This window comes from Pristis pectinata, chromosome 21 (genome assembly GCF_009764475.1).
Source record: "Pristis pectinata isolate sPriPec2 chromosome 21, sPriPec2.1.pri, whole genome shotgun sequence".
In the NCBI taxonomy this organism is placed as follows: domain Eukaryota; kingdom Metazoa; phylum Chordata; class Chondrichthyes; order Rhinopristiformes; family Pristidae; genus Pristis; species Pristis pectinata.
In genome coordinates this window covers 29944950-29959760 of record NC_067425.1, presented here as the reverse complement: position 1 = coordinate 29959760, position 14811 = coordinate 29944950, and the positions used below count along the sequence as shown (strand labels likewise).

Below are 14811 nucleotides of genomic sequence, written 5' to 3'. Positions count from 1 at the left end.
CATTCTTTATTGCAAGACAAAAGGAGTGAAGAAATCTTGCTGCAACTGTACAGGGCTGTGGTCTTCTTCATAGAAACAGAAGAATAGAGCACAGAAATCGTCCCTTTTGGCTCATGTCCACATTGACCATGACGCCTGTGTGTGTTTATCTCATTTGCCCACATCCCTCTGCATCTTTGCTATCCATGTATCTGTCCAAACACCTTTTAAATGTTGCATCTGCCTCCACCTCCTCTTCTGGCAGTTCATTCCAGATATCGACCACCCTCTGTGTGGAAAAACTTACCCCTCAGATCTCCTTTAAATTTCTCCCCTCTAGTTAAACCTGTGCCCTCTAGTTTTAGGTTCCCCTGACCTGGGAAAAAAAGATTCTGACTACCTATCCTATCTCTGCTGCTCATAAATTTTATAAACCTCTAAAAAGGTCACTCCTCAGCCTCCTACATTCCAGTGAGAATGGACCCAGCCTCTCCAATCTCTTTATAAGTAAAGCACTCCATTCCAGGCAACATCCTGGTGAATCTCTTCTGCACTGTCTTCATTGCTACCACATCCGTCCAGTAGTGTGGCAACCAGAACTGCACACAATACTCTAAATGCAGTCTAACCAATAAATTATTTAGAAGGATATGTACTTGTCACGAAGAAATGCAGTGTAGACTCAGCCAATTGATTCCTGATACGAGGGAGTTGTCCAGTGAGTTGAATGAACCCATGCTCTCTCAGAAATTAGAAGAATGAAAAGGTAATCTAAAACACATTAAATCCCGAGAGGGTTTGACAGGGTAAATGCTAGGAACATTTTTCAAGACTCGTCCACCATGAATCAAGAGGCCACAGTCTTAAGATGAAGGTGGATCACTTGAGAGGTATGGTAGAATTTCTTCTCCAGATTGAGTAATACATAAGAAAAACCTTATAGGGGTTTGGTGTAAGGTTATATGGGAAATAAGAGGTGATGAAGACTGGGAGGTTAAAGATCAAAAGCAGCCATGAGCATTTTCAATTACTGAGCAATATGTCCTACTCTTGCTCCCATTCATTATCATACTCCTCTCATAAAAGCATACAAGGAATGCGCTGATACATTGAAGTTGATTCCAATGCAAATAAGAATTATTTTGTTGACAAATCTATGGACCAATCCTGGAATCTGTTCAATACACAGGTAAGTACAATTCCCATTTCCTCATCTATATAAAACAAATATTAAAAAGGTAACTTAGAGTGAATGTAATCTTCAAGTAGGCAGGGCCCATTTTAAACAAAGTGAAGGCTTATACAAGGGCGAAGAACACCGGTAAGAACATCAAACAAAGAACAGTACTGATGGTTTTTAAGTAATATTTAGTTAGGCTGGAATGCCATTGATATTCATGTGGCTATTTCTAAAGATAAAAGAGAATAATCAATTTTGTTCCTTCGTTTAATCAGGGCAACAGAGATAATTCAGGAAACTATCAGATCCAGATTTCTGGATCATTGGGACCTTTTTTGGGGGAGGCATGACCTATTCACTAAGGATGGGTTACACCTAAACTCCAAAGGGTCCAATATCCTGGCGGGAATGTTTAATTTAGCTGTTGGGGAGGGTTTAAACTAATCAGGCAGGGGGATGGAAATCAGGATGTTAGGATACAAGATGTTAGGGTAAGGGAAGAGGTTTATAGAAACAAGTCCAAGACAGTGTGCAGTGAGGATGGCAAGAACGACAGGCAGGTGAGAAGTCAGGATAATTTGCTGAACAATAGAAGTACAACAAAATCTATAGCAGATACTAGGCTAAATGTGCTATATTTAAATGCACGTAGCATTAGGAATAAAGTAGATGACCTAGTGGCACAACTACAGGTTAATAAATACGACATTGTGGCAATCACCGAGTCATGGCTTTATGACGGATGTGATTGGGAACTGAATGTCCAGGGGTACACAGTGTATAGGAAGGATAGGCAGGTAGGCAGAGGGGGAGGTGTGGCCATGATGATTAGTAATGATATAAAATCAATAGAAAGGAAGGACATTGGGTCAGAAGAGGCAGAATCCTTATGGGTGGAGCTAAGAAATAGCAAGGGTAAAAGGACAATAGTAGCAGTTATATATAGGCCCCCTAATAGCAGTCAGGAAGTGGACCATAAGTTGCAGTTTGAAATAGAAAAAGCATGCCAGAGTGACAATGTGAAGATAATTATGGGGAATTTTAACATGAAGGTGGACTGGGAAATCCAACAAGGCAGTAGATCTCAGGAGAGTGAGTTTGTGGAATGTGTACAGGACGGTTTTTTGGAGCAACTCGTTGATGAGCCCACCAGGGGATCGGTTGTTTTGGATTGGGTGCTGTGTAATGAACTGGAGGTGATTAGGGAACTAAAGGTAAAGGAACCATTGGGAACTAGTGATCACAATATGATTGAGTTCAGTTTCAAATTTGAGAAGGAGAAGCTGATAACTGGTGTATCAATATTTCAGTGGAACAAAGGAAATTACAGTGGTATGAGAGAGGAGTTGGCCCAAATTGATTGGAAGAGTAAGCTGGCTGGAGGGACGGCGGAGGAGAAATGGATGGAATTTCTACAAGTAATAAGAAAAATGCAGGATAGATATATTCCAAGAAAAAGGGTTTTGAATGGAAAAAAGGCACAAATGTGGATAACGAGAGAGGTGAAGGCTAAAATAAGAGCAAAAGGGAGGGCATACAAGGAAGCAAAAATTAGTGGGAAAACAGAAGACTGGGAAACTTTTAAATACCTGCAGAAAGAAACTAAGAAGGTCATTAGGAAAGAAAAGATGAATTATGAAAGGAAGTTGGCAGATAGCATTCGAAAGGATACTAAGAGTTTTTTTAAATATATAAGGAGTAAAAGAGAGATATGGGTTGATGTAGGACCAATCAATAACGGTGCAGGAGAGATTATAATGGATGATAAAGAGATGGCAGAAGAACTAAACGAGTACTTTGCATCGGCCTTCACTGTGGAGGACATCAGCAATATACCAGTTAGTCAGGGGTCTCACGGAAGGGAACTGAGTTCAGTTAAGATTACTAGAGAGAAGGTGCTAGGAAAACTAAATGGGCTAAAGACTGATAAGTCTCCCGGACCAGATGAGGTGCATCCCCGGGTTCTGAAGGAGGTGGCTTTAGAGATAGCGGAGGCATTGGTGATAATTTTCTAGGAATCGATAGACTCCGGCATGGTTCCGGAGGACTGGAGGGTCGCAAATGTAGTTCCGCTGTATAAGAAAGGTGGGAGGCAGCATAAAGGAAATTAGAGACCTATTAGTCTGACGTCGGTGGTGGGAAAGTTATTGGAATCGATCCTCAAGGATGAGGTTATGGAATACCTAGAGGTGCAAGGCAAGATAGGTCCCAGCCAACGTGGTTTTGTGAAGGGAAGATCCTGCCTGACCAACCTATTGGAGTTTTTTGAAGAAATCACAGGTAGGGTGGGTAAGGGAGAGACAGTAGATGTCGTGTATTTAGACTTTCAAAAGGCCTTTGACAAGGTGCTGCATAAGAGACTGATTAACAAGATGAGAGGTCATGGAATTACAGGTAGGATAACAGAATAGGTGGAGCATTGGCTGGTTGGCAGGAAGCAAAGGGTGGGAATAAAAGGATCTTGTTCTGGTTGGCTACCGGTTACTAGTGGCGTTCCGCAGGGGTCGGTGTTGGGGCCGCTTCTTTTTACCTTGTACGTTAACGATTTGGATGACGGAGTAAATGGTTTTGTGGCTAAGTTTGCGGATGACACCAAGATAGGTGGAGGAGTAGAGAATATTGAGGAGACAGGAAGGTTGCAGAGAGACCTAGATAGTTTAGGAGATGGCAAGGAAATGGCAGATGAGATTCAATGTTGAGAAATGTGCAGTTGTACACTTCGGAAACAGAAATAAAAGGGCAGATTATTATCTAGGAGAGAAAATTCAAAGTACAGAAGTACAAAGGGACTTGGGGGTACTTGTGCAGGATACCTTAAAGGTTAACCACCAGGTCAGATCGGTGGTAAAGAAAGCGAATGCTATGTTGGCATTCATTTCGAGAGATATAGTGTATAAAAGTAAGGAAGTGTTGATGAGGCTCTACGGGGAACAAGTGAGGCCTCATACTGTGCACAGTTTTGGGCCCCATATGTTAGGGAGGATATGCTGATGTTGGAGACGGTTCAAGAGGAGATTTACGAGGACGATTCCCGGAATGAAAGGGCTTAGATATGATGAGCGTTTGTCGGCTCTTGGACTGTACTCACTGTAGTACAGAAGAATGAGAGGGGACCTCAGAAACATTTAAAATGTTGGAAGGACTGGACAGAGTAGATGTGGCCAAGCTGTTTCCCTTGGTGGGTGAGTCCAGGACCAGAGGGCACAATCTTAGAATTAGAGGGTACAGGTTTAAAACAGAGGAGGAGAAATTTCTTTAGCCAGAGGGTGGTGAATTTGTGGAATTCCTTGCCATGTACAGCAGTGGAGGCCAGATCATTGGAGGCATTTAAAGAAGAGAGAGATAGATATCTAATTAGTCAGGGTATCAAGGGATATGGGGATAAGGCTGGAAATTGGGGTTAGAATAATATTTTTTTTGCCCCCCCCCCACCAATTTCTCATTTCTTTTTTCCCTTTTCTTTGAAGCAGACTCGATGGGCTGAATGGCTTACTTCTGCTACCTTGTCTTGTGATTATCAGTCAGTGAGTCTTACATCAGTGGTAGGGAAATTATTGAAGAACATGCTTGGGAACAGGATTTACTCACATTTGGAAAAGCATGGACTTAAGGACAATCAGCAAGGCTTTGTGTGGGAGAGGTCCTTCTCACAGATCTGAGTGTTTTTTGAGGAGATGACAAAGATGATTGACAAGGGTAGGGCAGTAGATGTTGTCTACATGGACTTTGGTAAAGCATTTGACAAGGTCCCTCGTGGTAGGCTGGTCCAGAAGATTAAGCCACATGGGATCCACAGTGAGTTGGTAAGTTGAATCCAAAATTGGCTTGGCCATAGAAGACAGGAGGGTAGTGGTGGAGGGGTGATTTTCCAACTGGAGCTGTGATCACTGGTGCTTCACAAGGATCAGTGCTGGGACCTCTGCTAGGTATATATGATTTGCATGAAAATGTAGCCGATCTGGTTAGTAAGTGTACAGACGACACAAAAATTGGTGGTAGAGCTGTGGATGGTAGGGAAGGTTGTCAAAGGATACAGCAAGATGTAGATCAGTTGGAAATGTGGGAAGAGAAATGGCAGATGGAGCTTAATCTAGACAAGTGTGTGGTGATGCATTTTGGGAGGTCAAATGCAAAAGAGAAGTATACAGTAAATGTCCAGACCCTTAAGAGCACTGACACCCAGAGGGATATACAGGGTGCAAGTCCATAGCTCCCTGAAAGTGGCAAAATAGGTGTATAGGATGGTAAAGATGGCAAAGATGGCATACAGCATGCTTGCCTTCATTAGTTGGAGCATTGAGTACAATACTCGGAAAGTCTCATTGCAGCTGTACAAAACTTTAGTTAGGCAACATTTAGAGTATTGTGTGCAATCTGTCACCACACTATATGGAGGTTTTAGAAGATGTTCACCAGGATGTTGCCTGGATTGGAGAGTATTAGCTACAAGGAGAGGTTGAACAAATTTGAATTCTTTTCTTTGGAGTGTTGGAGGCAGAGGGGCAACTGATAAAAGTATATAAAATTATGAGAGGCATAGATGGGATAGATGGTCAGGGTCTCTCCCCCCACAGGGTGGAAATATCAAATACCAGAGAGCATAGGTTTAAAGGTGAGAGGGGAAAGTTTAAAGAAGATGAAACAAGTCTTTTTTTTGAAAAAAAAGTGGTAGGTGCCTGGAACATGCTGCCAGGGGAGGTGGTAGAAGTAGATACAATAGCAATTTTAAGAGGCATTTAGAGGGATACATGAACAAGCAGGGAATAGAGGGATGCAGACCATGTGCAGGCAGATTGAATTAGTTTAAATGGCAGCCTGGTCAGTGCAGACATGGTGGGCAGAAAGGCCTGTTCTTATGTTGTACTGTTCTACAAGACCAGGTCTTTAAACTAAAATTTAAAAAGTTGTATAGAATTTTTCCCCCCCATAGAAAATAATATAAACTGTACATTTATTATAGTCCTTTCAAAGGACTAGTTTAATTCTTATCAATAAGTGTGCATCACGTCACTGTTTCTTCAACAATTCTGCTTGCCCATTAACTGTGAATGATGTCTTGTGTTGCTAGTTCTGAAGATGTGAGAAAGACCCTGTGAAGGAACAAGACAGATTCAACTGCTTAATGAAATCCCGAGGGAAAGTTTCTTTATTCATTCTGGGCCCTTTACTAAAAGTTGTTTGGACATCAAGACTCATCAAAGTACTATCCAAGCAGTGAAGGAGTCAAGAACTAACTTACGAAGGTAATCAAAAATGCAGAAGCATAAATACCTGAGTTAAGGCAGGCAGAAAAGACTCAAAAATCCAAATAATCTTCCCTCAAGCTAAGTACCGCTTTGATGGTCAAAACAAAAACAAAATCATGGAGGAAAAAAAATGAAAATGAACAGTTCTTTTCCTTTAGTTCCAGAGCTAATTGTAGAAAGTTGCAAAATTTATATGCAAAAATGCTAACCTTTCACAGAACATGCAACCTAGATATTATGCTTACATGCTGGCATCAGCTTAAGCACAAGTCAATTTACAAACAAGGATGCTTCCACGAGATTAGTTTCAAATATATACATATAGTCATCGTGCATTCACGCATCAGATCGGCATTTCCTAATTTTTTCTTTAATTCCACTATGGGCTGAGACTCTAAATCTTAATGCTATAAGCCAAGAATGGCTTCATTCTGGGAAACTGGCAAACACAAGTCAGGTGGATATCTTTGTGACCAGCTATTGCTGCATTCATATGTGAGGACACTACAAAATAAGAAACACGACTCAAGATCATGCTCTTCACAAGTTTTTGAATCACAGTTAGCGAATAAAGGCCACAACAGTGGCTGTCATGTGCTGTGTACATGAAACCTCGCTCACAGTCATCACCACTAAAATTACTGAAAAAATTTACCACAGCCAAAAGAACAAAACAAATTTAACTTTATACCCAGCAACTGTGTCATTGCTGCAGAGGACACCTACCTGAAATTCGGTTTACTTTAAACCAGGAAAAATATTGATTGTGCAATTCAGCAACTTTAGGGTCTTTCATCCAGGTAAATGTCACCATTCTGTTTCACGTATGACTGCCAATACAGAGGAGGTTGAGAGACTTATGCAGATCTATGATTTGAATCCATTAGCATCCTTGTTTCAAAATAAGGTTAGTAGGCATTGCAGAAAACCAGAGAGACTTACTTGGAAGCAATAGTCTGCAGCTCCTTCTGTTGATCTTCTTCCCTGGTCAGTTTAGAAAGCTGCGTGAGAGCTGCGTCAACATCTTGAATTGTCATGACACTCTTATGAGCAGGGGGAAAACCTCTACTCTGTTCAAAAAAGATGCGCACAGTCTCAGAGACATCACCCTGGGGTAAAAGAAAAACATGCAAGTTTATATGCCTCCTTGATATACAAAGCACTTTACAGCCTATAGATATTTTAAAATCTAACACTGTTGTAATGCAGAAACTACTGTAGCAATTCATGCACAAGATCCTACAAACAAGTGACCAGATAATTTGTTTTAGTGATACTGCTTGAGGGATAAATATTGGGTATGTCAGTCCAGAACTCAGCTGCTCAAAATAAAACCAGGGGATTTTATTTGTTAAAGCCATGGGTCTGCTCAAAGCAGACAGACCACTAGTTTAATTTTTCATACCAAAGATAGCAGTAACTACTCAACACGCTCTCTACTTCACCAAGGTGGTCATTCCAGATTCTACAAACCCCTGAAGTCAAACTTGAATCCATAATCTTTTGATTTTGGAGACAACAGTGTTACTTGTGCACCAGTTGCTGATGCTCCAAGTTCAAACAATTACAATCTATTAAAAGAGCCACAGTACAAAAAGTGAACAACTTTGGGAGTGACTGGGAGGGAGGAAAAAGTGCATAACAAGTCATTTAGCTATTGCAATTCCATTTCCCAGCAGAGTTAAGCCACTACCTACAATCCAAATTGTGACTGATACGCCACCTGGAGAATCGGAAGGAAAATGTCAGGGTTTTTAAACTGGTATCTATTGGCATAAAATCTACTCAATGCAGAAGTAATTGTGTGCTTTGTTTAAAACACCCAGCTTTAAAGAGGTTTATTGCTACAAAAATATTTTACTGAGTAAGGGCTGGAAATGACTTACAATACCTTCCCATACTCTCAAATATTTAAATATTCCTTTCAAACAAAATGGATGCCCAGAATTGTTTTGGTACGATAAGAAATCCTTTCCTCAGTTGGGTGTGAAACTTATCAATCCAAAACGAGCTTTGCACAGTTGTCAAAGTACAAGCCACAAAGCTGCCAATCATTGGAAATTGTTTTGTGTTGCCCATAAAGAGCAAATAAAGAGCCATAAATTCAACTAAAAATCATTATTGCACTTCCAGTGATTTTTGCTTAATACTTGTATAAGTATCATATTGAATATACTAGAGAGTGATGGCTCAGTTAGCAAAAGGATTGCACAAGAACTATACAGAGCAGAAAGTTCAAGTTCATTTCTAAGTATCTGGCATCCAAGTCTTTTCTTCAACCACCCCACCCTCCAAACACAACACAACCATGACCAAAATGCTAGGTCTTGCCTAAACAATATGCCTTTTAAAAAATATTTTCACATCCCCCAGAAACGGGGTGTAGCTATTGATTAGGACTTTCAGCTTGACTTTTGCCCACTGTAATTAAATTACAATCTTCATTTCCAAAATCATTCAGTACCTGCAGAGGAAAAAAAGCTAGTATTTCATGAATTTTACGCCTAAATTATTGCATGTAGTGAATAGTGGGTCCAAAGCATTCTCCCAACATTTTCTATTTTTAAAGAGTCATACAGCATGAAAACGGGTCCTTGGGCTCAGTGCCCATCCAGGCATCATAATCCATTTCCCAGCATTCCACCACACCCTTGTACACCATGGCATTTCAAATGCTCCTCTAAATATCTCTTAGATATTAAGAGTTCCTGCCTCCACCACCCCTTCAGGAAGCTTGTTCCAATTTTCAATGCACAGGGTTTAAAAAACCTCTCAAATCCCCTACCCCATACCTTAAACCCACACCCCCGGTCATGGACTCCACCGATAAAGGGAAAAAAGTTTCTACCCAACTATACTCCTCAACATTTGTATACCTCAATCAGATTATCCCTCAGCCCTCTCCACTCCAAAGAAATCCAGTTTATCCAGTCTCTCCTCAAAGCCGGGATGCTCCATCCCAGGCAAATCTCTATTGTATCCTCACCACTGCAATCACCTTTCTTGTAGCGTGGTGAACAGTACAGCTGTGGCCTAACCATTATTTTATATTGCTGTACATCATTGCTCTTATGTTCTACGTTCCCGCTAATGAAGGCAAGTATTCCATTTATCTTCTTAACCACCTTATGTACCTGTGCTGCTGCCTTCAGAGATCCTTGGACATGTATACCCAGACCCTTCTGTTCTCAGTACTTCTTAGGGTCCTACCATGCACTGTGCACCTCCTTATCTTATTTGTCCTCCCAAACTACAATACCACACATTTTTCAGGATCAAATACTACCTGCCATTTCTCTGCCCATTTTACCAAATCATCAATATCATGCTGTAGTCAAAGACAATCTTCCTCACCATCTGTAACACCAGCAAAATCCCATGTCATCGGCAAACTTACTAATCACACCTCCTACATACATATCCAAATCATTAATGTTAATAGCAAAGAGCAAGGATCCCTACACTGATGCCTACAGCACACACATAGGCTTCCAATCACAGAAACAACCCTCGACCAATACCCTCTGCCTTCTATCGCCAAGACAATTTCATATCTAATTTGCCAAACTGCCATGGATCCCATGGGCTCACACCTTTTGGATCAGTCTCCCATTCTCCCTTAAAGGTTTTACCGAAGTCCACACAGACTACATCAACAACACCACCCTCATGAAGACACGTGGTTATCTCCTCGAACAATTCAATCAAACTAAACAGAATGTCCCTTTGATAAAAAGGCAATTATCCTTGAATTAATTCCTGCCTCTCCAAGTGCAGATTAATCCTGTCCCTCAAATGTTTTCAATAATTTCCCTATCACTATCTTAGACTTCCCTCAACTTTTCCTGTTGCCACTTTGATTCACTATTACTTTTAACTCACTTAGCAGTTAGATTACTTAATCCCTTGTTCTCTCTTTAAAAATAGCATTTCTATTAATTCTGCTTCATTTTACTAAAATTAATCTACTTTAGTTCTGATGAAAACTATACACCCAAAACATCCTAGCCTGTACTTGCTCTTCACACAACCAACTACATCTTTTTTTCCTTCATGATCTCAGGTGTGTATTCGTAGCAGTCTGTCTTTATACCAGTTGAAGTGAAGCAATGCAACAAACCTGCTCTAAGTCTCGAACCATGTCATCAAGGTTGCAGTTAAATATTCTGCTGAACAGTTTGACAATCTGTTTGTCACTTAGGTTGTACACAGTTTTCACCACACCTGGTAAAAGTAGCTTTATAGTCAGATATACATCTCCGTGGAATTTACCTGAGGGGGTTAAAAAAAAAGAATTACTGTAAAAACCAGTGTACAAGTCGACCTTCTATGTATTTTAGGAAGGGACTAAAGAGGGATGGCGTGGGGATGAAAATGAGTTGTATACTGGTATAACTTGCACACCAGTGTATTCATACGATAAATTAAAGTTAAAAATAAAACTGCAGGTTGGGAAAATGTGAAATAAAAAACAGAAAATACCAGACACAATCAGTAGGTTCAGGTAGCAGGCCCAACCTTTTCCAAAAGTTTTCTAAAATTTGAACTATAAAAATGAGGGGAACCATCTATACACCAGATATTATGCTAGCGCAACATATATAACTTATAAGTAAAATAATATAGTTGCAATTCAGTATAAGGGGTGAAAACTAATCACCAGGAAATACCAATACATTATTTCTTCAAATTTTAATCCAATTTGATTAGTCATTTTCACTGAATAAATTCAGTATAAACACAAACAAAAATGATGAAACAACTCCAGGTGTACATGGTAGGTGCATACATTAGGACTGAGGTCTCAGGAGGTGAAAATGATCAGAGGACAGTGAAAGTAGTTTTTTTTTATTCAAGTGCAGCAGCAGGTATATACCAGGTGTATACAGGGTGGCAAGTCTAACATCAGTAGTTGGGAAATTATTGGAAAAAATTCTGATGTGTAAAATTAACCTGCACGGAGTTTGGGACAGTCAGCATGACATTGTTAAGGAGAGATCCTATCCAACTAATTTGACTGAATTTTTAAGGTGACCAACTGTGTTGAGGACAGTATGATTCACATAGTCTACACAGACAGACTTCAGCAAGGTATTTGCACCACTCGCCAATGGCACATCACAGGAGGCAATGGACTGTGTACTTGAAAATGTGATTAGCATTGATGATCAGCATGGAGCTGGAAGGCTGAAGGGCTTGTTTCCATGTTGTACAACTATGATTAAAAAGTGAAACAACAGGAAACACCAAGGAATATAAAATGGCCCCTGCTGCTTCCGAGGCAAAAACATTGAAGGGCAGCATGGTAGCAGACACACACAAGTTAATGCTGCTGTGTCATGGCTTGTGACCTTGGGTACTGTTTGTATGGAGTTGCACATTCTCTCCATGATCATGTCGGCTTCCACGAGTGCTCCAGTTTCCTCCCACATCACAAAGATGTGCTAATTGTTTTAATTGGTTACAGTAAATTTCCCACTTTTTTTTGGTAAGTGGCAAAAGAATTAAAGCCAAAAGGGATCAATGGGATACAAGAGAAAATAGGTTCCAGGACTACCCGGTAATTTGGTGGGGGGAGAAGAGAGAAATTAGATCGACTGAATTGCTCTTTTGGGAGTATATATAAACCCAATGGGCTAAACTGCTTTCTGTGTGGTAATAAATAAAAAGGATGCCGAAAGTTTTTTTCGGATATATAAAGAGTAAAAGAGAGGCAAGAGTGGACATCAGACTGCTGGAAAATGATGCTGGGGAGTAGTAATGGGGAACAAAAAGATGGCGGACGAACTGAATAAGCATTTTGCATCAGTCTTCACTGTGGAAGACACCAGCAACACGCCAGAAATTAGAGAGTCAGGGGGCAGCAGTGAGTGTAGTCGTTATTACTAAGGAGAAGGTGCTTGGGAAGCTGAATGGTCTGAAGGTAGATAAGTCAACTGGTCCAGATGGACTTCACCCCAGGGCTCTGAAAGACGTAGCTGAAGTGATTGTGGAGGCATTCGTAGTGATCTTTCAAGAATCACTAGAGTCAGGAATGGTTCCAGAGGATCACAAATGTCACTCCACTCTCTAAGAAGGGAGGGGGGGCAAAAGACAGGAAATTATAGGGCAGTTAGCCTGACTCCAATGGTTGGTAAAATGTTAGAGTCCATTATTAAGGATAAGATTTCGGGGAACTTGGAAGCTCATGATATAATAGGCCGAAGTCAGCACGGTTTCGTCAAGGGGAAATCTTGCCCGACAAATCTATTAGAATTCTTTGAGGAACTAACAGGCAGGATTGACAAAGGAGAGTCAGTGGATGTTGTTTCCTTGGATTTTCAGAAGGCCTTTAACAAGGTACCACACAGGAGGCTGCTAAACAAGATAGGAGCCCATGGTATTACAGGAAAGGTACTAGCATGGATAGAAAACTGACAGAAGGCAAAGAGTGGGAGTAAAGGGGACCTTTTTTGGTTGGCTGTCGGTGACTAGTGGTGTCCCACAGAGGTCAGTGTTGGGTCCGCTACTTTTCACGCTGTATGTTAATGCTCTGGTTGACGGAATTGATGGCTTTGTGGCCAAGTTTGTGAATGATACAAAGATAAGTGGAGGGGCAGGTAATGTTGAGGAAGCAGGGAGTCTGCAGAAGGACTTGGACAGGTTGGGAGAATTGGCAAATGGAATACGGCATAGGAAAGTGTATGGTCATGCATTTTGGTAGAAGGAATAAAGGTGTAGACCATTTTCTAAATGGGGAGAGAATTCAGAATCAGAGGTGCAAAAGGACTTGGGAGTCCTTGTGCAGGATTCCCTAAAGGTTAACTTGCAGGTTGAGTCAGTAGTAAGGAAGTCAAATGCAATGTTAGCATTCATTTCAAGAGGACTAGAATATAAAAGCAAGAATGTAATGCTGAGGCTTTATAAGGCGTTGGTCAGACCACATTTGGAGTGGTATGAGCAGTTTTGGGCCACATGTTTAAGGAAGGATGTGCTGGCATTGGAGAAGGTCCAGAGGTGGTTTACAAGAATGATCCCAGGAATGAAAGGGTTAACATATGAGGAGCATTTGGTGGCTCAGGGCTTGTACTTGCTGGAGTTTAGAAGGATTGGGGGTGGGGGGGGGGGGGGGTGGAAATCTCATTAAAATCTACAAAATATTGGAAGGCCTGGATAGAGTGGATGTGGAAAGGAGGTTTCCAGTGGGGGGGAGAGGGGAGAGTCTAGGACCAGAGGGCACAGCCTCAGAATAGAAAGATGTCCCTTTAGAACAGAGATGACGAGGAATTTCTTTGGCCAGAGGGTGGTGAATAAGTGGAATTCATTGCCACATATGGCTGTGGAGGCTAAGTCATTGGGTATATTTAAAGCAGAAGTTGATGAGATTCTTGATTAGCAAGGGCATCAGAAGTTATGGGGAGAAGGCAGGAGAATGGGGTTGAGAGGGAAAAATAAATCAGTCATGATCAAATGGCAGAGCAGACTTGATGGGCTGAATGGCCTAATTCTGCACCTGTCTTATGGTCTTATCTATGATGATGTATTAATCAGTGCTTGACCAAACTTCCAGCTTATTCAGAAGCATCAATTATTTGTCATTGTATTTAAAAAGTCACATAAGCAAGGTCCTGCGAAACAACAAGAAACAGTGAACTTGTAAAGTCCCCACTGGAGAATACTAATCATATATCAAACACATAATTGCCATTATGACAAAGACTTAGATTTTTAAAAAAAATTAACTCAGCACTGAAATATTGATTATAATAGATTGCTACCTAGCACTGCCCAGTAAACCTGCACCAGTTTCACACTGACACATCCCAAAACATGGAAATGACACAACTACCATCTCAACAAAACAAAATAGATACATGCAATACACATAATAATTAGAGACAGGTAGATTGCAAGGCAAGGCCATAGGTTTCCAGTTTTTCTTGGAATTAAATATTTCCTTTTGAAAAAAAAAGGACAAGAATACAATCATTTGGAAACTTCTCTTCAGCAGAAGGTATTCGTAGGAGTTGTATTAGAAAATAAACAAAAAGGAATTTACCATCTCCACCAGTGCCCTTCTTCAGAAAGTCCTGTATGATCTGCGTTTTAGTATTATAGCTCGGTTTGTCTGCAATATTGGCGCACAGTTTACGGAATTCCCGCAAGGAACAATCCTTGTGGTTGGGGTCACACATTACAACTGATGGTGCACTTCTGGAGGTAGACGGCTCTTCACTGGGGGTCCCTGCTTTAGCTGCATTTATTTTTAGAAAGTAAAAAGATACAGAAATACATTAAGTGAAACTATACAGTGAGACAGTGTCTGCAACAGAAAATTGTTATTATTATCCCAGGAGATACATGTACCTGATTTTTTCCTGTATAACCTACTTTTCTCTTGCAAATGCTGATTGACATGCTGTGGAT

At 40.8% G+C, this 14811-nt stretch overlaps 1 protein-coding gene across 2 annotated transcripts in view; it reads right to left on the bottom strand.

Moving 5' to 3' along the window:
* Positions 1–14811, bottom strand: part of lig3 (ligase III, DNA, ATP-dependent) — a 55729-nt gene that overhangs the window by 30339 nt on the left and 10579 nt on the right. For both annotated transcript variants that reach the window (XM_052035797.1, XM_052035796.1), the window contains exons 4-6: positions 14444–14638; positions 10526–10677; positions 7348–7514 (exon numbers count right to left, since the gene is read on the bottom strand). In XM_052035797.1, coding sequence (XP_051891757.1) covers positions 7348–7514; positions 10526–10677; positions 14444–14638 — 514 coding nt within the window. The remainder of the gene's footprint in view (positions 1–7347; positions 7515–10525; positions 10678–14443; positions 14639–14811) is intronic.